At 53.1% G+C, this 26,099-nt stretch overlaps 1 protein-coding gene and 1 pseudogene across 1 annotated transcript; one reads left to right on the top strand and one right to left on the bottom strand.

Moving 5' to 3' along the window:
• Nucleotides 1–1,337: 1,337 nt before the first annotated feature.
• Nucleotides 1,338–26,099, bottom strand: part of LOC148182304 (uncharacterized) — a 38,955-nt pseudogene continuing 14,193 nt past the window's right edge.
• LOC148182305 (serine/threonine-protein kinase PAK 3-like) lies at nt 13,295–21,266 on the top strand. The gene is made up of 12 exons (XM_088068960.1): nt 13,295–13,298; nt 13,916–14,029; nt 14,486–14,523; nt 14,930–15,443; nt 15,613–15,676; nt 16,518–16,566; nt 17,585–17,694; nt 18,460–18,577; nt 18,970–19,069; nt 19,489–19,685; nt 20,587–20,724; nt 21,177–21,266. Exons 1-12 carry the CDS (start codon nt 13,295–13,297, stop codon nt 21,264–21,266), a joined length of 1,536 nt encoding a protein of 511 aa, XP_087925086.1.

Here is a 26,099-nt window from a genome sequence, read left to right as displayed (position 1 = left end):
CCCTGCCCACATCCAGCTGAGCTGCTCCCAGGGCCAGCAGCAGCTCTCGGGCCACGTGCTGGCCACTGCCGTGCTCCCCAGCGGGGACTGGAGCCAGCAGCTCCTGGTGCTGCTGGAAACCGCCCCCGGCAATGCGGGCTCAGCTCCAGCTGCCAGGTGGAGCACGTCAGCCTGGAGCACCCCCTGAGCCGGCACTGGGGCACGGCCCGGCCCCCACAGCGCCGGGGGGACTGTGGGATCCTGAGAGGAACAGGAGGGGCTCTGGTGGGTCCTGGAAAGGCTGGGAAGAGACTGGGAGTGATTTACCAAAATAGCAATATTGATCCAGTATCAATATCAATCTGTTAATGGACAAAAAACCTCTCCAACAGTTTAAAGTTACAAAGTGGATGTTTAATCACAGCACTGGGCGAGTGCGGGAGTCACCCCTTAATACACACTGCAAGTTGACAAAAGATTCCAGTGTCTATTTATTTACAAAAGTCTTGAATATCCAAAATACTAATACATAATAATAGTAATACATATGCATAATGCCAACATTTCCCATTCTCCACGTTGGATTAAAAATCACGGTAATGAGTTTGAAAAGTCACTATGCCTGCGTGGTGGGCTCTGTAATTTGAAGAAGAGGTCGTTTTGGTGAGGAGTCATCAAGAGATGAAGAAAAACCGCTCTTCCTCACTCTCACCTTTCTACCTTTACAATGGTTGATATTACAAATGACATTTGGTACAACTCCAGTTTCCTCCCTTGTGACTTTGAAATGGGTTTCCAGATGTAAGGTCTGTGATCTTCCTGAACCCGTTTATCAGTTTCTCTTTTCACATTATAAGCACAGCTGAACAAACAAACAATGACAAGTAATTTTTTACCTAAGTCTGAGATTCATTATCTCAAATCCTGCTTCTCACTTAATCATTAACTCTAGTTCCAGCAAAACCTGTCTCTAGCTAAGATCTCCAGTTTTTGTAAAATTCTTAATTGTTTAAAATTAGTGACTCCAAATGAGATTTCAGAGGGTCCTAGGTGGGCTGGGAGAGACTGGGAGGGCGCTTCGAACGGCTTGAGGTGTCTGTGAGAGGTTTTGGGGGTCCTGACCCCTGCAGACCCCCCAGGGACGCTGTCAAACGCTGCCCACAGCAAGATGCTGACGGGGACCGGGGGCTCCATATTGGCCTTCATCTTCTTAGCACTGGTGCTCGGCTTCTGCCTGTGCAGGAAGGTGAGGGGGGGTCCTGGGGGTCGTGTCCTCCCCCCCCCCACAGAGCGTGTGTGCTCCCCTCTGGGCCCCCAAGCCCGGTGTCACCCCCTTTTCTCTGCGCACACAGCTCCTGAGGCAAAAGGTTCTTGAGGATTTAAAGTCAACAATTCCCATTGTCATTCTGTATCCTGTTGGATTTTCATTCCCCTGCTTTCATCCAGGTGCCCACAGGGAGCCAGGAAGATGTGGAGCCTCCCAGCCAGGTGTCTTCCCAACACGGATCACCAGGACCACGGATCACCAGGGCTCTGCCCAACGGGGGTCACTGGGGATCATCCAACGCCGATCCTCCCATGGGGGATGGAGCTGGAGCAGCGCACGAAGCTCTTCCCGCACTCGGGGCACTCGCAGGGCTTCCCTTACTGGTGCCTCCGTTGGTGTTGGGTCAAGTTAGATCTCTGTGAGAAGCTCTTCCCACACTGGGGACACTCGTAGGGCCTCTCCCCAGTGTGGATGCGCCGGTGGATGGTGAGGTGGGAGTTCCGGTTGAAGCTCTTCCCGCAGTCGGGGCAGCGGAAGGGCCTCTCCTCTGTGTGAATCCGCTCATGTAGGAGGACACTGGAGCTGGTCTGAAACCTCTTCCCACACTGGGGACACTCGTAGGGCCTCTCCCCAGTGTGGATGAGCTGGTGTGCCCTCAGGTAGGAGCTCCACCCAAAGCTCTTCCCACATTCCAAGCAGGTGTAGGGCCGTTCCCCTGTGTGGATCACCTGGTGTCTCATCAGGCCAGAGACATCTCTGAACCTCTTCCCACATTTCCCACACTCGTAGGGCTTTTCCCCAGTGTGGGTCACCTGGTGCCGGAGCAGGTCAGAGCTCTTTCTGAAGCCCTTCCCACATTCCAAGCACTTGTGGGGCTTCTCCCTCAGCTCTGAGCTCCGGCTGGATCTCTGGCCGTGTTCCTGGCACAGGGGGGATCTTTCCTCCTCGCAGCTCCCTGGACTGGGTTTGCAGCCCCTCCTTGTGCGGGATCTCTGGGGCTTTTCCTCCTCCTCTTCCATCTGGACACAGTTTGGGAATGAAAATTCCTGGTTTGGAGGAAAAAAAGAGAGGAGAGCATTTTGGGCTGGGGGTTCCTCCATGCCCAAGGTCATCTCAGAAAGTCACTGGGCATCTTGTGTCTGTAACAAACCAAAACACCAAGACTGAGCCCAAACATCCTCCAAACATCAAAACAAAGATGAAAAACTACCCAATCACCAAATTCAGGCAAAACCCCCTACAGAATAGAATGATTCAGCACCTGCAAAAAGACAAAGCACCAACATTTAGCCCAATAAAGCTCAGAAACACAAAGATTCAGACCTGTGAAAACTGCGGGTCCCGCTCCTCAGTCACCAACGGACTGTGGGCAGGGCAACACTCCTGGGACTGCACACACAGGGAGGGTGGAACCTTGTGCTGCTTCCTCTTCCTGCTCCTCTTCCTCTTCCTGTGTCCCTACTCTACCTCACACTCCACTTCCTCCTACGCCTGCACAATCCAACCTTGTCCTCCCACGTGCATCCTTTGACCATTCCGGTCTTCAACCCTGCTTCTCCTTCCCTTCCCCTCCTGCCCCCAGGCCCAGCACCCACTGCCGCCTCCCTCTTCCCCCCCAGTCCCACAGCATCCCACCGCAGGGGCACGGATGGAGCTGGGCCAGCTCGGCCTGGGGCAGCGCTGGGCTCTCGGCCGCTTCCGCCCGCACTCGCTCCCCACTGCAGCCGCTCCCGCCACCACAGCGCGGGGGGGCCCGGCCTTGGCGCTCCCCCCTCCCACCTCCCCAAATTCCCCTCAAGGGGGGCGCCAAGGCCCGGGGGGGAGGGGCGCAGCTGGGCTCCAGCTGGGCAACGCTGGCAGCTGCGGCTCTGCCTGGACACTGATGAGTCATCAGCGCCGCGCGCTCTGATTGGCTCAGCCCTGCCTGAGCCCTGCGCCTGCACCAAGGGGGGACACCCTGCTCCAGGGGGGATGGCCCCAAAACGGGGGAACCCCAGCAAAGGAAGAACAACAAAGGCTCTTTACAAACTGATCCTGTCAACCTCATTGCACACAGGGCCAGGGACGTGGACATAAGGAAGTGACAGGAGGAGCCATCAGCTGCACAAAATGTTATTAATTGATGACACAGACTGCTGCTCAGACAAGGTCCTGCTAAATTCATCAACTTCCAGAAGAACAACAAAGACTTAACACAGCCATCAATATCCTTAGCTATACAAAAGTGGGGTGCATTTTAAGGGGGTATGTAGGAGGTGCATTGGGCACTCTGTACCTCTCCAGGACTTCAGACAATGGGGAAAGGGAGAGGGAGATGTGACCAAGAAAATTAGGATGAAAAGGAGGCTGTGTCTGCCAACAATTGGTGAAATCTCACCAAAAATGTCCCATGGCCTCCCCCTTTTTTATGAATGAAATTACTGTTACAGGACTCCTCTGTCTTCCTTGTGGACAGAAACCTCTGGGGATGTCAATTTTTCCACACACCTTGGGGCTCCTCCGCAATTCCTTCCACCGTCCGGGCCGGCGGGCAGTGAGTGCAGCTGAAGGTGCCTCACCCAGTTTGGGGGATCGGCTCCCTCGGCTGGCGGCGGCACCGGGGATTGATTGGGTACCCGAGAGTGAGCAGGAGACAGACGAGTGACGGATCAGGGGGGCTCTCAAGAGTCGGCAGGGAGAGAGCACTGAAAATCTCAGCAGTGACTCCAGTGGCATCTTCGGGGAGTAAACATGGCAGGGCACCCAGGGAGGGGACAAAAGGGAAAGCCACAATGGGGTCCCAGCCAAAGGGATGAGGATCCCAAAATATCTCTCAAGGGTCCCTTGGGAGCATGTGGAGGTCGTTTGCACATTCTCCCAGAGGGAATTAAGGACATGGACACCCAGGGGGCCAATAAGGGAACGCCAGAAGGGATTTAGACAACAGGGGATGGATGGTGTTGGTGTGCTGGGAAGGGATTGGCTGAAGGGGAGTGTGCAGGAATGTGCTTAAGGCAAGAAGCAGCAGGAGCAATCCATGGGGTATGAAAAATGATGATGGAAAAGAAGAGGAAGAGAAAAACACTGAGGATTGGGATGTTTTTCAGAATGGTCTTATCCTCAGAATTTGCCAGCTGACTCAGATCCTTTGTATCCCAGTTTTCCAGGACAGGAAAACAAGGAGGTCAGGATTTCAGGGGGTTTCTCTGAGCTGGGAGCGGCAGGAGCGGGCGCAGAGCTGCGGCACCGGGAGCACGGGCTGGGGGCCTGTGGGGAGCTGTGGGGCCGGGCCGGGGCTGTGGGGCAGCCGGGGCTCAGCGCCGGGCGCTGCCTGAGCCCAGCACCCCCCGGGCAGGGCCGGCAGTGGCCCCCGGCCCCCAGGAGGCTGCGGGACGCCCCGGCCGCTGCCCGGCCCCGTGGAGCTGCCGGCCCTCCCCGCGGGGGGGGCCGCCTTTGGACACTGCGGCAGGACAGGGACCGGCTCTGGGATACGGGCTGGGGAGGGGAGCCTCAGCACAGCGAGCACGAGGAAGGAACAGCTCAGAAATGGGGATTAGACCTGCAAGGATCCACATGATCTTTTAAGCATTTCCTGGTGGGTCCCTGGAGAAAGGAAGGATTTTGCAGAAAGCTCAGCAGCTGCCACAGGATGAGCACCCCCAGGCACTGAGGGGGGCTGCAGCAGGGCCAGAAGAAGCCCCTGCAGCACTTGCTCACAAAGGCTCAGCAGCCGAATGCAGCAAGGGATGAGCAAAAGGCCAAGCTGAAGGCAAAGGCCATGGCACAGTTCCTACAGCCCCTGAGGGATCAAGCCCAGGGCCCAAGGGGGCCCCAGCACCCAGGGGACACCCTCGGCCACAAGCACCTGGCACAGGCATTGCCCTCCTGGCCAGGGGACAGCCCACCCAAACAGCCCCTGGCAAGGAATCAGCCTTCCAGCTGCAGGGCACAAGGACACTGCAAGCACAGACAGGAGCACCCTCAGCACGAGCAAGTCCAGCCCTTGATGGACACGGATTCTTAGCGGTGGCACAGCTCCCATTCCACCAGGGACCCACCACACTGCAGCCCTTGGGAACATTCAGGGTGGCTCTGGATCCAGAGGAGACCTTTCCTGATGGACACAGGGGCCTCTCCATCCACTCGGAATCTTACACTAAAAGGGGGGAAAATTGCTAGGGAATACTTTTAATTATTAAGGCACTAAGTGGGAAAGATGAGTGGGTCTGTTTTATTCAGCCACTATTAGCAGATTAAGGGGATGGGTTTGAAATGCAGGAATTTTTATTTGCTCACAATTGTGATTGTAATTTACTGGGAAGGGATTTGATGGCTAAATTGGGAATGCAAATTAATGTTGCAAAAGGTGATACAGAGGCTGGTTCTGTTGTACCTCTGTGTCAAATGTCTGGCAGAGCCTAGGCTGAAGTGAACCCACAAGTGTGGGCAGCCCCAGGGAAATTGGCAAAATTAGATATGGAGCCTCTCCAAATTTCCCTGAAGCAACCAGGACAAGAGGTGTCGAAAAGCAATCCCCTGTTCCAAGGGAGGGAAGGAAGGGCTCACAGCCTGTCTGTGAGTCCTGCTCAAGGCACGGCTTGGGGAGCCAGGGATGGCTCCCTAGAATGCTCCTATCCTGCCAAACAAGAAATCCAATGGAATCCACAGAATGCTGCAGGACCCAAGAAGAAGAAATGAGATGATGAAACCGAGGCACCCCACAGGCTCAGATCCTTACACCATCCTCAACCAGGTGCCCTCCTCACACTGCTGCCATTCAGAACTTGATGCAAAAGATGCTTTCTGGGGATCTGCCCACTTCCAGAGGATGCAAACACAATTCTGCCTTGGGCTGGCAACAAGAGGTAGAAGGGAAAATGCTCAAGACATGGACGGTCCTTCTGCAGGGATGCACGGAAGCACCGGCCTTATTGGGGCAAGCCTTGCAGGAAATATCAAAGGAATTGACCTCACCCCCAGGGACTGGCTTAATGCAGGATGTGGATGACTTGCTCCAGTCAGGAGGACAAGGAGAAGAGGTAGAGGAAGCCTCTGTGAAATGGCTTCATTTTCAGGCAAAAAAGCAGCTTTGAGTATCTGAAATAAAAGTGCAAATAGTGGAGAAAATGGTTAAATATTTTGAGACCTATTTTGACTGAAGGCTTGTGGTGTATTGACTCTGAAAGGGCCCAGGGAATCTCAGACATAACATTTCCTGGGACTAAAATGGAGCTGGAATAATTCTTACAATTAACAGGGAATTGCGGGACCTGGATTGAGGATTCTCTCTTCTAGCCAGAACATTGTGTGAATTTTTTACCCCCAGATAGCCTCAATGTTATGGGGTGGACATAAGAGAGAGAACAAAACTTAACAAAATGAAAAAAATAAAATGATTGATGCCCCAGCCATGGCTCTTCCAGACTCAGAAATCTGAATTGGAAGGGAATATTAAACAGGCCACCCCTGAGCCTGCACTGAAGGCAACGCAGCAGCAGCCAGGGCTCCCCAGCGGGGGAAGCCCCTGGGCCTGCCCACAGATCCTCTGCTCAAATCCTCGGCCTGGGCACCCTCCTTTGCCATCTCCAGCCACTGCGGGACAATCCTTGCTCTCACTCTTGCAGCTTCAGGCCTTTCTGTGCCTGCCCTCGCCACAGCTGCTGGGGAAGGCACCGGGACAATTCCACTCTGCCTCTCAATTCCACTCACACTCTGCCCTGCCTGGGATTAGCTGCTGGCAAAATAGACCAACTTTAAAATGGCTTCAAATCTTATTTCTCTGCTCACACTAGGTTTGCCTTTGCCTTGGGGAAAGGAATTTTAATCTTTCTTTTCCAGCACTCAGCAGAGATGAAATTAACATCTCAACAGACTGGGAATAGCCCAAAAGATTCTCCCCAAGATAACGACCATCAACAAAACATCAACACCCAGCAGCAAACATCAACCAACATCTACCCCAGACACTGCCCCAGGCACTGCTGGAGACACCTGGTCTGGAAAAGGCTGAGCAGGAAATCCAGGAGTGCCCACCTAATTCACATCACAGGCACAGAAATCCGGGTGCAACAGGAAACCAAATCCTAACAACTCCACACCTTCAAACCAATGAACATTAAACCAATGGATTTCTATGGGTTCAGACTGTATAAATTTAGAAAAATCTAGTCAAACTCATGTGTCATGGAATGATTTTCTCTGCACACCCAGCCTAAGTGTGCATGAAATTATTCCAGGTGCACATTCTGGCCAGAATCAAGTAATGCCTTATTTCTCTAAAGACATTGTTGAAGAGTTTTTGCTTTTCACAGTTTCAGTGAAAGGATTACACCATTAGAATAATTTTTCATAATAATTTTACTTCTATATTGTAGGTTCTGTTTGGGACAAGGTTGTGAGAATCACTTTTTAGTTTTAGGAGAAGAAAAAGGAAATACTTGATTGCTTTGTAATTTCTCTTTATGTTTGTGTGTGGCTCGTAGTGATGGCAAAATGATGGTATGAGTTTTTTGATGTTCACATTTAAGATGTATTTTGAAAAACTAGAAGAGCTTTAAAGGTGACCCTTTAACTCGTAAACCATTAAGAGAATATTTTTTGTCAAAAAAAGAAAAGGACCAAAGAAGTCACAAGCAGGGAAGTGGGGAGAACACCTGAATCACCCACAGCTGCCCAGGAAGAGAAGCTTTGCTACCACAAGTTCAGGGAAATCAGTTGGGAATTCCAAGTATGTGATGATTTAATGAGAGAAAAGCTGACAATTGATGCAGCCCTGGCTGGAGTGAAACAGAAATTAAAAATTAGGAAATAAACATAAAGAAATGCTTGACTAAAAGGGGGGTTCGACAAAAACCATACCCTGACACTCTGATCCACAAGAACAAGAAGAGAGTCAGTCTGCAAGATAAGATAAGGAGCCAGAATACACAAACAAGATGCAAAGACAATGGCACCACAAGATAAAGGAGATTCTTCAGACCCTAAGCCTGAAAGAACAGATTTAAAGTTCCAAATGTGGCCAAAGGACTGAAAGGGGCATGGAGTTAATTGTAATATGAAGTGAGGACAAGCAGAGTTAAAAAATTAATATGTATTAGGCGTATCTTGTAAACCTAGTCTGTAAAAGATAAAAAGAGAAAACCAAATCAAAAAGGTGTCCATGCTTTTCAGAGGAGATATCCCACATGTACCTCAGCGCTGAATAAATTCATACCTACTCTTATAACTACTCTGTGAGTTATAGAGTTCTTTTTATTTCGCATATCAGGAGGGGGCACCCAAAAATGGGGAAAAGATGAACGGCCACCAGAACAAATCCTGCAACACCATGGACCAGACCTTGGGAACCCTGATGAATTCATATCAGGTACCAGAGAAACCATTTATCATTTCAATGGCATAATTAGATTACAGGATGTCATTGAAATAATAACCAACCAGACAGCTCCAGCTCCTGACCTTCCTCCCAACCAATCCACTCAGATGAGGAACACAACATTTCACCATGGGATGGCATCAGATTATCTTTTAGCAGAAAATCGAGGCAAAATTTGTGCAAAAGTTAAGCAACTCAAACTACTCTTGGCAAATGGATGGCAACGGAAAAGTAGTAAAACAGATAACAAAGGAAATAGCAAAGCAGCTCATGTACTTGTTCAAACGTGGAAAGGATGGGAATGGGACACAGTTTTGTGCTTCCCTCACAGACCATGGGTTAAACAAATGCTGTTTCTCCTCTCATGTGCTACAGCAACTCTCATCTTTTTACCATGCACCACACCTTGCTGAGTGCAGCTCATTCAGCAGCTGAGCAAGGGGATGCAGGTGGCAGCCAGGCCTCCTGAGCCACAAACGGCTACAAAAGGACAGAGAATGAGGGCACTGACAGCAATCCCAAAAACAAAGAACAGCCAGGAAGAAAAAACACAGGCAATGAGTGAATCTGCTTGGAGATAGAGCCAGGGACTTGTATATAAGGAAGTAATGGGAGAAATCACCAGTTTCAGAAAATGTTACTAATTGATAAGGACTGCTGCTCAGACTAAATGTCGATATATTCCTGAACTTCCAGAAGAACAAACACTTCACAGAGCCAGGAATATCGGGTGTTATACAAAAAGGACATGCAGCAGGCGGATCGGGAAGGCTGAACCTTCCAAGCACCTCCGCCAGTGTTGGGCAAAGGGACAGGGACATGCGGCCGGGAAAATCAGGACAAAAACGAGGCCGCGTCCTCCAACACCTGGAGAGAGCGCATGGCAAATGCCCCATGGCCTCTCCCTTTGGGCAGCAATAAAGTCACTCGCACACCACTCCTCTGCCTCCTTTGGCCACACAAACCTCTGGCGCCGGGAATTTTCCCGCCCAGCCCCGGGCACAGCGCAGCCACCTCCGGCCTCCCGACACGAAGCGGGACGAGCCAGCGCTGCTCCGCCACCGCCTCCTGCCGAGGCCCCAGCGGCAAGGAGACCGCGGGCAGCCGCTCCCGCAGCGCCCTCAGCCCAGGGCCAACACGGGCCGGCCACGGCACAAGCCACCCGCCACAGCCCCCTGCCGCCCCCTCCCGGGCCCGCAGCGAGCCCCGAGCCCCCGCAGAACCGAGCGCGGCTCCCACCTGCGATGGCCGGGGCCGCCTCCGAGCTCCGCCGCCGCCTCACCGGGCTCCGGCCGCTGCTGCCGCCGCTGCCGGGCCCGCACAGACGCTCCGGCAATGGCGGCTCTCCTGCCCCACGGCCGCCCTGGGGGCGCCAGCGGGGCCGGGCTTGTCCCCGCTCTGCCCAATCAGCGCGCGCCAGAACCACGAGTGACGGCAGAAGCAGCCAATCGCAGCCAGCGGCGGGCTCTGCACACGGCACAGCCCCGCCCCGCGCTCTCAGGGCCCGCCCCGGGCTGCGTGAGGGGAAAGGCGGGGATGAGGAACAGCCCTGGAACGGGCCCGGCCCGAGCCGCCATTGAGCTCCCAACACAAACAAAGTTCTCCGCACCTCCCGGCCCGCCTTGCCCAGCCCTGGCTGCTGGGTGCCTCCGGCTCAGCGGGAAGCCCTGGAGCCTCATTTCTCCCACCTCTAATTAGGAGCATCAGTGCATTGCTTTGATTTCCCCCAAAAAGGGAAAACCACCCCAAACCCCTGTGGATGAGTGGGGGAGGGGAGAGATTTCTTGCAGAAAACTCCCAAAAATACCAAAACCAAAGCGAAGTGAGCCGGGACCCCCCAGCAGCGCCTCTCTGCCGTCCCAGCTGAAGCCCTCGCTGGCTGCTCCAGGCTGGATCGGCACACTGGGAGCACTGGGAAGGGGCCCCGGCTCGGGGCGCAGCCCCCGGGGCAGCCCCACGGCCCCCACGGCAGCTCCAAGGCTCCGCCAGCCGGGATGGAACGTGGGACGGGGAGCAGGGGAAGGGACAGGGCTACTGGCTGCAAGGGAACACGAGGGACACCGGGGGCACTTCACGAGCATTTAATGCAAAAGATAAAATCATAAGGGAGACAAAAGCAACAGCACCTGTGGCACCCTAGCACAGGGCCACACAAGGACGTGTCCCACCGCAGTGGGATGATGCTGGCCCGAGTCCAGGCACCCACCACAGCTGCTCTTTCACTGCCCTCCACAGCCACACAGGGAGAGAAAATTTAACCAAGGGTTCATGAGTTAAGGACCTGGGACCTTTCCTCATCAAACACAGTCACGGGCAAAACAGGAAATATGAATTGAATTTATTGCCAGTAAGCTCAGAGCAGGAGAATAAGAAGACCCTTAAAAGCACCTTCCTTCCACCCCTCCCTCCTTCCTGCTCTGCATCCTAACCTGGCAGTGCAGGGATACAGGGAATGGAGCCATGGTCAGTTCATCTCCAGTGGCTTTTCCTGCTCATCAGGGACAGGAGTCATTCCCCTGCTGCACTCTGGGATCTCTCCCACCAGAGAGGTCTCCAGGATCTTTTCCAACTTGAGTCCATTCCATGGGGAGCAGCCCCCTCACAGTGCTGCAGCGTGGGTCACTCTGCCACGGGGTCAGTCCTTCCAGGACAGGCGGCTCCAGCGGGGGCCCCTCTGTCCACAGGTGTCCCCCGGGGTCACAGCCTCATCTCAGGCATTCTCCTGCTCAGGCATGGGCTTCTCCAGGGGCTGTGGGGGGATCTCTGCATTCTGGTGAATCTCCAGGGGCTGTCAATCTGCAAATCCCATTGTTGGTCTGTGTTCTGATGGATGTTCCTGCCCCGGTGTTCATCCAGGTGCCCGCAGGGAGCCAGGAAGATGTGGAGCCTCCCAGCCAGGTGTCTTCCCAACACGGATCACCAGGACCACGGATCACCAGGGCTCTGCCCAACGGGGGTCACTGGGGATCATCCAATGCTGATCCTCCCATGGGGGATGGAGCTGGAGCAGCGCACGAAGCTCTTCCCGCACTCGGGGCACTCACAAGGCTTCCCTTACTGGTGCCTCTGTTGGTGTTGGGTCAAGTGAGAGCTCTGTGAGAAGCTCTTCCCACACTGGGGACACTCGTAGGGCCTCTCCCCAGTGTGGATGTGCCGGTGCCTGATGAGGGTGCAGTTTTGTGAAGCCCTTCCCGCAGTCGGGGCAGCGGAAGGGCCTCTCTCTCCTCTGTGTGAATCCACTGATGTTTGATGAGACCTGAGCTCCTTGGAAATCTCTTCCCACACTCAGGATGCACTGGTGTGCCATGAGGTTGGAGCTCCAGCTGAAGCCCTTTCCACACTCCCTGCACGTGTAGGGCTTTTCCCCTGTGTGGATCTTCTGGTGAGAAATCAGATTGGACATCTCAATGAAGCTCTTCCCACATTCCCCACACTCGCTGGGGCATTCTCCTGTGTGGATGTTCTGGTGCCAGATCAGGTGGGAGCTGCGATTGAAGCTCTTCCCACATTCCAAGCACTTTCCAGGCTTTTCCCCTGTGTGGATCCTATGGTGGTTAATCAGGACAGAGATCTTCCTGAACCTCTTCCCACACTCCCCACACTCCTAGGGGCTCTCCCCAGTGTGAATCACCTGGTGCCAGATCAGATGGGAGCTGTTCTTGAAGCCCTTCCCACACTCCCCACACTCCCAGAGCCTTTCCCCAGGGTGGATCCTCTGGTGTTCCCTCAGCTTGAAGCTCCAGCTGAAGCCCTTCCCACATTCCAAGCATTTGTGGGGCTTCTCCCCACCATGAGCTCTCTCCCCCAGCTCTGAACTCCGGCTGGATCTCCGGATGCCTTCCTGGCACAGGGGGGATCTTTCCTCCTTGCAGCTCCCTGGGCTGGGTTTGCAGCCCCTCCTCATGCAGGATCTCTGGGGCTTTTCCTCCTCCTCCATCTGGCCATGGCTTGGGAATGACAAATCCTGGTTTAGGGGTAACCAAAGTGGGAGTGCCTTGGAGTAGAAGCTCCTCCTGCCCAAGTCCATGTCTAGAGCTCAGCAGGAGTCTTGTGTCCATGAAAATCTACAAAATATCAAGATTCAGCCCAGAAAACATCTCCCAGGAGTTCCCCATCTCTCATCTTTGCACTTTTGGGCTTCCAGAGGTTTCACTTCCCTGGGATGATGGGGGTCCAAGGGCTCCAGGGGTTCCCCCTTCTCTGGGGTCCTTCTTAGCGATGATCCAGGGGCTTTTGGGGGTCCATGGGGTCCCTTCTCCCCTGATGCTCTGCTTTGAGATCCCAGGGATCCCAGGAGTCTCTCCTCTCCAGGCTCCCACCTCTCCAAGCTGCCAGGATCCCCCAGCTCTGGGATCGCCCCTCTCTGCTCTCCCCACTCTGGGGGTCCCAGGGGTTCCTCTCCTCTGCTCTCCCAGGGGTCCCCAGGACCAATGTCCTCCCCCAGCCAATACTGGGCAATGGCCACGTGGATCCCAAAGATCCCCCAAGGGGCTCAGCTTTGGGGTCCTGCAAGATCCAAACCTACACACCCAGAGAAAAAAAAACCTCCCAGGGACGCCAGACAATATTTGGAGCTCAATTCCTCAATCTACGAATTCCAAACACACCCCAATAAAAAGACCCTCTCAGGGACCCCCCAACAGATTTGGGACCAGCTCCCCCTCCCTGCTCACCTGCAGGATGAGGTGGGGGCGATGGGCCCGTGGCCGGGGGTGCTGCGGACACAGGGGGCACTGGAACCTCCAGCTTCTCCTTCTATTCCTGTTCCTGCTCCTCCTTTTCCTTTCTCCTTCCTCCTGCTCCTCCTCCTTCCTAATCCCACCTCCTCCCCAGTTCCTGCCTTCTGTATATTTAGAGTGGAGAACCTTGCTTGTTTTTAGAACTAGAACAAAGATTCCAGATGGAACAAGCCTTGCTGGTTTTATTCAGCAGTATCAGTGACTACAGGTCATGTTTGCTTTGGTTTGGTCCTGTCCTCGTTCCTCCTCAGTGCTCAGGCTGGCCTATGGGGTGTCCTTGTTTGCTGCATTTTCAGAGTTCCTCTTGGATCCTTTGGGCAATAGGCTGTGCCCTGGGAGGATTCTTTGTGCTCCTTTGTGACACAGGAGAAGCTTCCAGGCGGGTTTCGTGTGAGCGGCTGCTGAGGAGTGACAGGAACGTTGCCACGTCCCCGTGGTGTTCCCGTTGCTGTGGGACACGGAGGCCTCAGTGTCCAGAGCGGCTCTGGGCGCCTGCTCGTTGCCAGAGGATCCTCCTGCCCGAGGCATTCTCAGCAGCCAGCCCAGCCCCTGACGGGTGTCCTTCTGTGCTTGCAGGGGTACAGTCTGCAGACGTGTGCAGCGCAGCCAAAATGATGCAGCAAGTGGTTGCTGCAGTTGGCACTCTGTTCTCTGTGGCTTATTCGGGGTATTTTTTAACCCACTTGGCACGTAAGTTGAGGTTTTCCCTCGGTGCAGCATCTGTGGCTTTGGGCTTGCTGTGTGCTTTCTGTTCTTCCACTGGAACTGAGTTGACTCTGTAACCAAATTGCCATGAGGACACGGTTGGTTTGGGAGAGCTCCTGCCAGCAGCTGCAGCTGAAAAAGGGGGTGTCTGCAGCCAGCGGGGCGTGCACAGCATTTGCAATGAGGCCTGGGGGGGTTCTGTTCCCTCAAGCGGGGAGTCTGTGGCAGCGGAGCCTGGAACTCCCTCCGTTTGCTGCTCCAGCCAAGAGCTGACACAGCCCAGTGTTTTGTGCTGCTCTCTTGCTTGCTGTGTGAAGGGCCTGTGGCTCCTGGAGGGATGCTGTGAAAGCAAAATGCTCTCTCGGGCTTGCCTTGCTCATTTCCCACCACAGGCAGTTTTTTCCTAACAACATCTGGTTCACGTTCCCTCTCCCGTTGCAGGGCACCTCACGCGTGGATCCCGAGCAGCTCCTCCTTCGGTGAGTGGCAAAGGAAGCTTTGGTGTTCAGAATTGTGCAGCAAGTTGTGAGCTCGGCGTGTGGCAGCCGAGTGCCAGCCTGGGAGGCTGAAGGAAAGTTCCTGTCAGTGTCTTTGCAGCAGCAGCAGCAGCAGCAAAGAGATCCCTGGCAGTTTTCTCTGTCTCTGCTGAAGAGCTGTTGAAGAGCTGCAGGACTGGTTTTGCAGGCAGAAGATTGCTTGCTGGCTTTAGCCATGCTGGAATATGGAATTCCCAACAATAAGTGGCAATGTTGACTTTAGCCCATTGTTAGTTTGAACAGCTCTGAACCCTATTTCTGCTTAGTGCAGCTGGATGTGTAGCTGAGGATAAAGAAGGTGATAACTGAGATAGAACTTCCCGTCCCTCACGCTCCCGTCTGTCCACAGGGCACCAAAGCAGCATCAGCACCTCCTCTGGCTCCCTCTGCTTGCAAAGAGGAGGCCAAAGAGGAGGAAGAGAGCAGTGAACTTCCCGCTGTTCTGGGAGACGAGGGCGAACACCCCGCGGTTTGGGAATACAACGGCGAGGCTCCCGCGGTGTGTGACAAGGACAGTGGACATCTCCCGGTGTGGGACGAGGACGGTGGACATCCTGTGGCTTGGGAAGAGGAGGGTGAACATCTTCCAGCATGGGAAGTCGACGGAGAACATCCCGCGGCTTGGAAAGATGATGGTGAACCTGCAGCATTTTGGGAAGAGGACAGAGAAGCTGCAGAGTTTTGGGAAGAGGATGGAGAACCTCCCTCTGCTCCTGAAGAGGACACCGAAGCTCCCTGTGCTGCAGGATCCTGGGCTGAACATTCTGACAGCAGCACAGCCCTGCAGCCAGAGGGGAGAGGGGAGTGGAGCCTGATGCAGCTGAGTACGTCTGCTCTGTTCCTGTGTGCCAGAGCAGGGTGCTGTGTGTGTGTCTCAGCATCAGCTGCACCCAGGGTTGCTCTGCAGCTGAATGGCACAGGGTCATTTATTGTCCTTCCCCAGCTGAGAGCAAGGGGCTCCCGGCCCCAGGGAGTGGGGCTGCATTCTGGCTCTCATCTGAGAGGGAGCATCTTCCACGTGGTTTCTTTCAGGGAACACCGTGAGCGTGGGGGAGCCTGCCGAGAAATACCTGGAACTGGAGCAGATTGGCCAAGGGTAAGTGCAAGGCAGTTACTTCTGCACAAGCAGGGCCCAGGTATTTTACTGGTGCAGGATCCAGTGAGAAGTCAGGAGAGCTCCAAACCCCTTCAGACACTGGGGTACGATGCTGCTGTCTCTCAGTGCTGATCAGAATTGATAACTGTGGTCAGAAGGCACCGTCAAAGGCCCCTGAGGCTGGCAGTGTCCTGTCTGCAGCAAGGAGCGGGACCTGGAAGATCTTCTGTCCCTGGAATTGGATTGCCTAAAAGAGCAACTCACCATGTGGTGACTGTGACTGTCAGAAAAAACAGTTCTCAAGAAGATTTCTTTTAAATATTTTGTTTCAAAAATTATCCATCAGTCAGGATTATCAACACAATGGTTTAGAAACAGAAACCAGAGATGAACTAATGAGCGCTCTTTTCAGCACAGGTAGCAGACCCCATACATTCAGTAACAGACACAGAGCTGCTGCACTCGAGGGGAAAATGCATCACCTGCCTGCTGGCAGGGCCCTTGGGGATCCTGCAGGTCTCAGGCAGGAAATATATAAAGGATGAAATACATTCTTTTCCAGTTCTTCAGACACCCACCCCCCCCCTCAGGTTTTGAACTGAAGGAATTCAGCGTGGACATTTGGGATTTCCTCCAGCCCTTTTCCTTTGTGTTGGGCCTCAGTTTTCTCTTGCACACCTTGCATGGCAGAGGGCTGGTGGCTGCTGTGCTGTTGTTTGAAGGGTGGATGCACTCGGGTGTTTTGTGAACGCTGCAGGCAGCAGAGATCTCCTGTCTGGGCTGGCTTTCACTGCCAGGGCCTAAAGCGCTGCTTCTTTCTTCTCTGCTGTTTTGTCTCCAGGGCTTTTGGAACTGTTTCCAAAGGACTCGACAGGGCCACTGGAGGAGAGGTCAGTGTCAACACGCCCAGCACGTCTGGCAGCTCTCGAGGGCTTTCCCCTCTGCTGGGAGCTGTGGCTGGAGCTGTGGGGCCCAGCAGAGCTTTCCTGCACAGGCTGCTCCTCTGAAGGCAGAGCAGGGTCAGCCTGCAGAGCACAGCTGGGACAGACTTGGTCCTTCTCAAGTGCCCAAAGGAAGGCAAGGAGGGCAGCGGTGTCTGTCAGAGCAGGACACGCTGGCCTTTTCTTCATGTCTAAAAGTGGGAATGCATCAGCTGGTGGAGACTGAGGCCCAATTTACCTTCATCCCAGCCTCGGACAGGAACACTATTTAGCAGTTTTATCATCCTGAGTTTCATCAGGATACCTCAAAGCCTAATTAAGGAGAGATTCTGCTTGTTTGGGGTTTTAGTCCTACTGCAGCTATTCCCACAGAGCCAGGGAGAGAAATGAGAAGATGGATGTCCAGAGCAAAGCTCTCTCCTAAACCCTGCAGCCGTGTTTGGGTCTGGTGTCAGTGACAGCTGTGACAGGGATTATCTGAGCAATGGATGTGCACGTTTGCTTTGTTGTGCTATCCCAAACAGAGCAGGGACATTTGAAATCATGGCCAAATGCCATAGAATTGCTAAAGGGTAATTGCTAAAGGGTTCCTGGCTGTTTTGCTCTGTGTGCACAGAAACAGAATTACCTCCTGCTTGCAAAATGTGTTGGAATAATAATCCTAAGAGTGCTGAGGCCATTTGAGAAGACTGTAGGTGCAGAGAATCTTGTTAGAGCTTTGAGGCTGACAGCTGAGGCACCATTTCTGCAGAGCTTACAGAGCCAAATGTCTCTGGCCATGAGTCCTGTAACAGCCCCCAGCGAGCAGAGCAATGGGCTGTGGGAATGGCACTTGCTGAGCTCTGGTGTCCCATCCCAAGGCAGTTTGGCACAGCCCGGCTCGGTCGCTCCAAAAAGACTCGCTCCGTGTTTGCTGTGGCCTCCTGCCACAGACTCCTCCAGTGAAAGGTCTGCAATGTCCCTTCAGGTGGCCATCAAGAAAATGAGTCTGAGAGGGCAGAACAGGGAACAAGCTGTGAATGAGGTCGTGGTCCTGAAGGACAAGAAGAACCCCAACATTGTCAACTCTTTGGACAGGTGAGTGCTTCAGGTCTTCTCCCGTGCATGGGCCCTGCGTTCATCTTTCCTGGCATCCCTAGTCTGTAGCCTCTTCTAAAAATGCCTGACCCGGCCATATCTTCCCAGAACAACAGCCTGGCACTTCACTCCTTCCATGTGCTTTTGTTGCTTTGCTTTGACTTTTTCTTCAAGTTGACCCCATTTGCTGTGTTTTACAGCAAGTGCTGATAAAACCTGGTAGAAATTATTTTCCTTGGCTTCTTCTTCCCAGCCCTTTCCCATTGCTGCAGGTGCCTGGAAGACCAGGTTCTTGTTTCCAGAAATGCCTCATTTGCCCATTTTTCAATGGCCTTGCCTATTTCTGAAGGGACTTTGTGCAAGGTTTTCCAAGCATTTGACTGCTTTTGCCCCAAGTGCTGCACAGCCTCCTCCCCTGGATAACTCTGGAAGTTGTGTTGCCTTGTTCCAGAGGGAATGGTGGAACTGATGAGTTCAGATGCTGAAGCAGCTGGGGGCAAGTGTTGTGGTTCCACATTGAGCTGGGCTGTTGCTAAAGTGCATTTTTCACCTCCTTGCCATCTAAGGCCCCTCCTTTCTCCCGGGTGCCTCCTTCTCCTTTAGACTGTGCAGATTCCAAGGCCTGTGCAGCCTGGCAGGAATGTCTCTCCATCTGATTCTGTCCTCATTGACAAGTGACCTGGGAACAAAACTCCACTCCAGGCTTTTCCCTGGGGGAATTGAGCAATGCACATTCATCTCTGTGCCATTGTTTTCCTCTTCCAGCTTCCTTGTTGATGGAGATCTCTGGCTGGTGATGGAATACATGGATGGAGGAACTTTGCAGGACGTTGTCAGACAGACACGCATGGCTGAAGGAGAGATGGCAGCTGTCAGTCAGGAGGTGAGGGATCCTGCTTGTGCTTCCCATGGCTGGGACACCATGGTCCTTCCAAAGAGGCTGTGAGAACAGAGTGGCTCCATGCTCAGGCCTTTGTTTCTGTGTGGTTTTTATGAGCTGGAGAGGAAAGAGCCTCTGAAGTGAACGGCCTGCAAATATCACTGCATTTCTACTCTGTTCTTGTCCTCTTTCCAGCTGTTGTGGTACTCTTTGTCTTTTTTGGATCTGATTTGCTGTTCTCAGCATTGCCTTGAACCTTTTGCCTGGAGCCTGTCTGCACTGCACTCCTGGGCTGTCAGAGCAAAGTTGCTGCTGGCAGAATTCTAAACTGTCCTTTCTTGTGTGATATATTCCAGCCACTGATTTTTTCCCTCGTGTTTCTTGTTGTCTCTCAGTGTCTGCAGGGCCTGGATTTCCTCCATTCCATCCGGGTGATCCACCGAGATCTGAAGAGCTCCAACATCCTTCTGGGAATGGACGGCTCTGTCAAGCTGGGTGGGTGTTCCTGGCCAGGCACGGCGCTCCCGGGGTGCGGCTGTGGGGCTGCTTCCCAGTGAGGGCCAGAGCCCCACAAGTGCTGCTGGTGGCACTGCCCGGCCCCTGCTGCCGGCTGAGAGCGGCTGCCCCGTGCAGAGAGCTCAGGAGAGGAGCAGGGTGTCAGGAGTGCCTTTGCTCTGGGTATGGCCTTCCCAGAGGGGCAGGAGTTGCAATCTAAAGCTTCAAAGGAAATCAGTAAAAGCCAAGCATGAAAACTGAGGGCTTCTTTAAGGGTCCAGTTCCATCTTTCCTTGGCTACAGCCCTGAGGACTTTTCCAGCTGGACTCAGCACTGCATTCTCAGACTGAGAGTGGGGAATCTTTGTGCTTGGTTTCCTCATTGCAGCTGCCTTTGACAGTGCTTGTTTCTGTCCTCAGCTGATTTTGGCCTCTGCGCTCAGCTCAGCCCTGAGCAGGACCAGTGCAGCTCCATGGTGGGCACTGCTCACTGGATGGCCCCAGAAGTTGTGACCAGTTCTCCTTACGGCCCCAAGGTGGACATCTGGTCCTTTGGCATTGTGACCATCGAGATGGTGGAAGGAGAACCTCCTTACTTCCAGCAAACGGGGGCCATGGTAAGAGGCAAATTCTCCAGGCTTTGCAGAGGCCTGTGAGCACAGGGTGACCCTGCACTGGGAGGAGCAGCTGGAGGTTTCTGCACATCGCGAAGGGAATTCCCACAGCACCTGAGCCTGAACACAGACAAATATTCTGCAGTCTCCAGCAACAATTTGCTTTGGGATTTAAGTTGTTGCAGCTCTTGTGAGGATCACCCAAATACATGAAGCAAGTGCCTCAGCTCTAATGTTGTCTTGTAGAAAACCCCAAACCAACCCCAACACCCAAACCCAACAAGTTTTCTGAAGGAGTTTCTAAAAGAGGTTTTGTGAGATGAACTCCCCCCTGGCTCTTCTCACTGGGAAACTTGTCTACAACATGAAGATGATTGTTTAACATCCCCACAGTCTAACATATTTCTTTCCTAGTCCAAGCTACTTTCTCTGTGTCACCAAGCCTGAGCTTTCAGCCACACAAACCTGCTGTTCCTTGCCTGGCAGTTTCTGGCATGGGGCATCAGGAATGCTTTTACTTGAGTGTCAGTGGCACTGCAGAGATGCATTTGATGTAAGAATCCTTTGAAATAACACAGGCAAACCACACTGACTCTTGAAAATGGCCTGTAAAGCTGGTGTCCATATTTGGAGAAGCAAAATGGGCTATTTCTGATGGAGGTTCCTACTGACAAAGTCAGCCAGTGCAATCGGCTCTGAAGGCAAGATCATTTGGATGTTGCAATGGCTGTGGCTGCACCAGGGTTTGGGTTTTTTGGCTGGCCCAGAAGAATGAGCTGTGAGCAGCAGCATCTCTGCCAGGGAGGAAAGTGCCCGGGGAGCTGGGGCAGAGAAAGCGGGCTGGATGTGAGCACTTGTGGGTGTGGAGGAAGCTGTCAGAGCGCTGTGTTTGCTTTTCCTGCAGGCCCGCGCTCTGATCCGGCAGAACGGGACCCCGCAGCTGCAGGAGCCCAGGCGCCTGTCGGCTCTGCTGCGGGACTTCCTCGAGTGCAGCCTGGAGCCGGACGAGGAGCGGCGCTTCTCTGCCCAGGAGCTGCTGCAGGTGAATGCCAAGCGGCTGCGGGGGAAACGGCAGCGCCAGGGAGGGCTTTTCTTGTGGGGCCCCCCTCCCATCATCTCCAGTCCCGCTGCCTTTCACACGCAAAGCAAGCAGAATCCTCGCCTGCTTTGGCTTGGCAGGCTCCTGTCAAGCTCATCTGGACCTGGTGCCCCGCCACGAGCGGGGACATCTTCAAGCACATCAGGTGGCTCAGAGCCCTGCCTGACCTGAGCCTGGATGTTTCCAGGGAGGAGGCACCTCCCGCATCTCTGGGCTCCCTCTGTCAGTGTTTCCCCACTCTCCTGCTACAGCAATTCTTCTTTAGATCTAATCTGAGCCTGCTTCCCTCTCTTGACTTTCAAACCATTCCCCTTTGTCCTGTTGCAACAGAGCCTGTGAGGAACTTGAGTCTGGAAAGTAACAGTTCATTTCTTTCTTTTTTATCCCTTGGGCAGCACCCATTTTTGTCATCAGCCAAGCCTCTCTCCAGCCTGACCCCTCTGATCACTGCAGCAAAGCAACTGAGGGAGCAGCGGAGGAGATGAAGCCCTGGAGGCCAGCTTTTCATTATAGTAGTTAGGACAAGTAGTTAGTAATGTTAGTTAGCACTGTTAGTTAGTTAGGGTAGTTAGGACAGCCTGTTTGTTCTGGCAGTTATTTGAATAAAATCTCTGTTAAACCTCCAGTCCCTTGAGGTGTCCTGTCCTTCTCCCGCTGTGACTCAGCTGCCCGGAGCACTGCGAGGGGAGAGCGGGCCCAGCCTCGCCCAGAGCTGAGCCCCAGCAGAGCCTGGCAGAGCCCAGAGCAGCCTCGGCATCTGCAGAGTCAGCCTGGAAGGAGGCGCTTGGAGCCTTCTGGGCTGCAGCCGGCTCTTGCTTACAAACTGTGTGCGCTGGAAAATGCCTCTGGTTCTGCGGGAGGGCAGAAGGGGCCCGGGGAAGGCCCAAGTGCTCCATGCAAGGGAAAAACCTGCCCTGTGTTTGTGATAAATAACTGTGTTGTTGTTCACCTTTGCTGTTATGTGCTGGCTTTTCCAAATTATTATAATCACAATGATTTTGATATAGCAAAGTTTGTAATCACTTTTAACTGCTTTTGATATAGTAGTGTTATAAATGACTTTCAAATTTCCAAACAATCAAATTTAATTAATTGATAACATAGTTTAATAAATTGGATACAAAATAATAATACAATTTTTAAAAGAATACAATTTAGTAAAAAAGAGATACAATTTAGTAGATATATTCATATATATATATATATATATATATATGTGAATATAATTGGCCAGTGATTACAAATGGTTAAGGCATAAGCAAAACTGACTGGGGTACGGGGGGGCTTCTCACTCCACCTCACGTACAGAACAAAGCACTTTAAGCTAAACTTATATACCCTATGCTTATACATATTCATTAATGTTTCCCATAAGTTTCCTCCTATTCTGATTTTGCTGACTTTACGTCACTTTTCTTCACGGCACATGCATCATTTGTTGTCAGGGGGTCTTCAGTCTTCTTTTGGGGGTCTTTTGGCAAAGGCTTCTCCTCTTCCTCATTGTCCTTTGGACAACCTTACAGGTTTGCATGTGCGTACTAAGCGTTGTGTTATGTTACTCTACTAATTAGTCTGATATTTTCTAATCTTTAGGCCCAATGCCTAGATTCATCCTAATTTTGGTCCACCTCAAGGCTGTTTTGGTCTTGAGACACCATTTATCTTCTAAACTACATCCTGTACCTTAATTTTGACACGTAACATCTGCAAAGGAGTTCATCTGCTTTATAACACGGATTCTTGATCGTTTCTAATAATAACTTTAATAACAGTTACAATTTGGTTAGCACAAATCTATTCCACTTATTACACTGGGAATGGGGAACCTCTGCACTTCCATTTCCGGGCGAACCCCCCTTCCTGGGCACAGAGACCCCCTTCAACATTCATTTCGGGGCACTGGGAACCCCTGGTACCTCCTTACCCAGCCCCAAAAACCCCTGCACCCCCTTATCTGGAACGTGGAACACCCTGAACCCCCATTCTCGGGAATGGAAACCTCCCAGAACCCCCATTTCTGGGCACCAGGACCCCCCTGAACCTCCATTTTCAGGCACTGGGACCCCTTGAACCCCAGAACATGGGAAGGGACCCCCCTGAACTCCCATTCTGCTGCGCCAGGACCCCCCTGCACCCCTGTATCCAGGACTGGAACCCTCCCAAACCCTCCATCCTCACACCCTGGGACCCCCCTGCAGCCGAGCCAGGGACCGGCCTGGCCCGGCAGGCCCCGCTGTACAAGGCTCAGCGAGCCCTCCCAGGGCTCTCCCACTGCAGAGGTAAATCAGGGAGAAGTGCCAGCTGACCAGCCCTGCTGGGGAGACGTGTATCCAAAATGAGAATGGATCCCCCAAAACCACAGCTCTTCCTTTTAAACAGAAAAGGGGAGATGTTGTGGTGTGTTTTTGTTTAATTAAAATTTGAAGCTGTTTCTATAAGTGGTTTGTTTTGTTACCCTCCTGCTTTGTTGGTTTAACCCAAAGTTATCTCCTCCCCTGCCCTGCCCATCATTGTATCCCAACCCCTTTTTCCAGCACCTTCCCTATCAATCTTGTCCACCCTGCCCCTTGTTCCCAAATGTCCCCTGTCAATCCTGCCTTATGCCAACCCCCTGCTTGGACATCCCCTTTGGAAATCCCCTAATCCACAGCACCCCATTGATCCATGTGTCCTATTCCCCTCCCCAGGATATCCCTCACTGGTTGAAGTTTTGTATCCACCCCTGAACCCTCCCCGTATATAAATTGCTGTACGCTTGTATTCTGTGTCTTTTGTCCCTGGACCCTTGGGAGATTAAAGCTTTCCCTGAAACCAAACACAAAAGACCTTTCCCCCATTCTTGCCTCCACACTGTGTCTGACAGCTGTTAAGTGCTGTAGAGCATTGCTCTAAGCCACACCTCGGGTCATCCGGCTCCTGAGGTGTGTTCCAATCCCGGTGTGGAGCTGAGGAAGAGCTGACCGGCCTTGGCACCATTTCACACCCAGCTGATCCCAGTGTGTCTCCGCTCTCTCCCAGTGCCCTCCAGCGTGTCCATCTCGCTGCTGCCCTTGAGCTGGAGCCAGCAGCTCCTGGTGCTGCTGGAAACCGCCCCCGGCAATGCGGGCTCAGCTCCAGCTGCCAGGTGGAGCACGTCAGCCTGGAGCACCCCCTGAGCCGGCACTGGGGCACGGCCCGGCCCCCACAGCGCCGGGGGCAGCGGGGGAGGCACTGGGGGGGCCCAGAGGGGGATTGGGGTGTGCTGGGAGGAACTGGGAAGGAGTTTGGGGTAGTCTGGTTCAAACTGGGAGAGGGGTCTGGGGGTCTACAATGGCTGAGAAGGGAATTAAAGGATGTTGGGGAGGGATGAGGTTCTGGGGGTCCTGATGGACAATGGGAGGGAGTTTGGGGGTGCTGGGTGTCACTGGGAGGGATTTGAGTGAGCCTGGAAGAGCTGGAAGGAGATTGGGCATTGGAAAGCAGGGAATGGGATGAGGTTGGTTGTGCTGGGAAGAGACTGGGAGGAGTCTTGATGAGTCCTGGTGGGGCTGAGAAGGGACTGGGAGAGGGTTTGGGGGTCCTGGGGCAGTGGGGAGAAAGTGGGAGGGGGCTGTGGGATCCTGAGAGGAACAGGAGGGGCTCTGGTGGGTCCTGGGGAGGCTGGGAAGAGACTGGCAGTGATTTACCAAAATAGCAATATTGATCTGGTATCAACATCAATCTGTTAATGGACAAAAATCCTCTCCAACAGTTTAAAGTTACAAAGTAGATGTTTAATCACAGCACTGTGCGAGTGCAGGAGTCACCCCTTAATACGCACTGAAAGTTGACAAAAGGTTCCAGTGTCTATTTATTTACAAAAGTATTGAATATCCAAAATATGAATACATATTAATAATGCTAACACCTCCCATGCTCCACTTTGGATTAAAATGCACTGTAATGAGTTTAAAAAGTCATTATGCCTGCATGGTTGGCTCCCTAATTTGAAGAGGAGGTCGTTTTGGTGAGGAGAGGTCATCAAGAGATGAAGGAAAACCGCTCTTCCTCACTCTCACCTTTCTACCTTTAGAATGGTTGACATTACAAATGACATTTGGTACAACTCCAGTTTCCTCCCTTGTGACTTTTCAATGGGTTTCCAGATGTGAGGTCCGTGATCTTCCTGAACCCCTTTATCAGTTTTTCTTTTCTCATTATAAGCACAGCTGAACAAAGATACAATGAAAAGTAATTTTTTACCTCAGTCCGAGATTCATTGTCTCAAATCCTGCTTCTCACTTAATCATTAACTCAAACTACTTCCAGCAAGGTCTATCTCTAACCAAGATCCCTAATTTTTCTAAAATACTTAATTCTTTAAAATTAGTGACTCCAAAGGAGGTTTCAGAGGGTCCTGGGTGGGCTGGAGGAGACTGGGAGGGTCCTTGGAGGGGCTTGGGGTGTCTGTGAGAGGTTTTGGGGATCCTGACCACTGTAGACCCCCCAGGGATGCTGTCAAACGCTGCCCACAGCAAGATGCTGACGGGGATTGGAGTCTCCGTGTTTGGCTTCGTCTTCCTGGCACTGGGGCTCGGCTTCTGCCTGTGCAGGAAGGTGAGGGGAGGTTCTGGGGGTTGTGTCTCCCTCCCCCAGAGTGTGTGTGCTCCCCTCAGGGCCCCCAAGCCCGGTGTCACCCTCTTTTCTCTGCCCACAGAGCTCCTAAGGCAGCGGAAAAAGGTTCTCTAGGGTTGAAAGTCAACGAATCCACTCTTCTCAAGGAATTCCCATTATTGGTGTGTGTCCCAATGGATGTTGCTGTCCCGGTGTACATCCAGCTGCCCACGGGGAGCCAGGAAGATGTGGAGCCTCCCAGCCAGGTGTCTTCCCAACACGGATCACCAGGACCACGGATCACCAGGGCTCTGCCCAACGGGGGTCACTGGGGATCATCCAACGCCGATCCTCCCATGGGGGATGGAGCTGGAGCAGCGCACGAAGCTCTTCCCGCACTCGGGGCACTCGCAGGGCTTCCCTTACTGGTGACTCCGTTGGTGTTGGGTCAAGTGAGAGCTCTGTGAGAAGCTCTTCCCACACTGGGGACACTCATAGGGCCTCTCCCCACTGTGGATGCGCCGGTGCCTGACAAGGGTGGAATTTTGCTGGAAGCTCTTCCCGCAGTCGGGGCAGCGGAAGGGCCTCTCCTCTGTGTGAATCTGCTCATGTCTGATGAGAGTGGAGCTGGTCCGAAACCTCTTCCCACACTGGGGACACTCGTAGGGCCTCTCCCCAGTGTGGATGAGCTGGTGTTTTCTCAGGTCAGAGCTCCTCCCAAAGCTCTTCCCACATTCCAAGCAGGT

Source organism: Pseudopodoces humilis, chromosome 33, assembly GCF_049639895.1.
Source record: "Pseudopodoces humilis isolate 2021_Gansu_Grassland_sample_001 chromosome 33, ASM4963989v1, whole genome shotgun sequence".
In the NCBI taxonomy this organism is placed as follows: domain Eukaryota; kingdom Metazoa; phylum Chordata; class Aves; order Passeriformes; family Paridae; genus Pseudopodoces; species Pseudopodoces humilis.
This window is presented reverse-complemented; position numbering and strand designations above follow the sequence as displayed.

What these genes read in the sequence shown, in the direction of transcription:
- LOC148182305 (XM_088068960.1), top strand. An exon ending in GTGTGCCAGAGCAGGGTGCT is followed by an intron (nt 15,444 to 15,612) that starts GTGTGTGTGTCT and finishes GGTTTCTTTCAG; the next exon opens with GGAACACCGTGAGCGTGGGG. An exon ending in GGACGGCTCTGTCAAGCTGG is followed by an intron (nt 19,070 to 19,488) that starts GTGGGTGTTCCT and finishes TTCTGTCCTCAG; the next exon opens with CTGATTTTGGCCTCTGCGCT.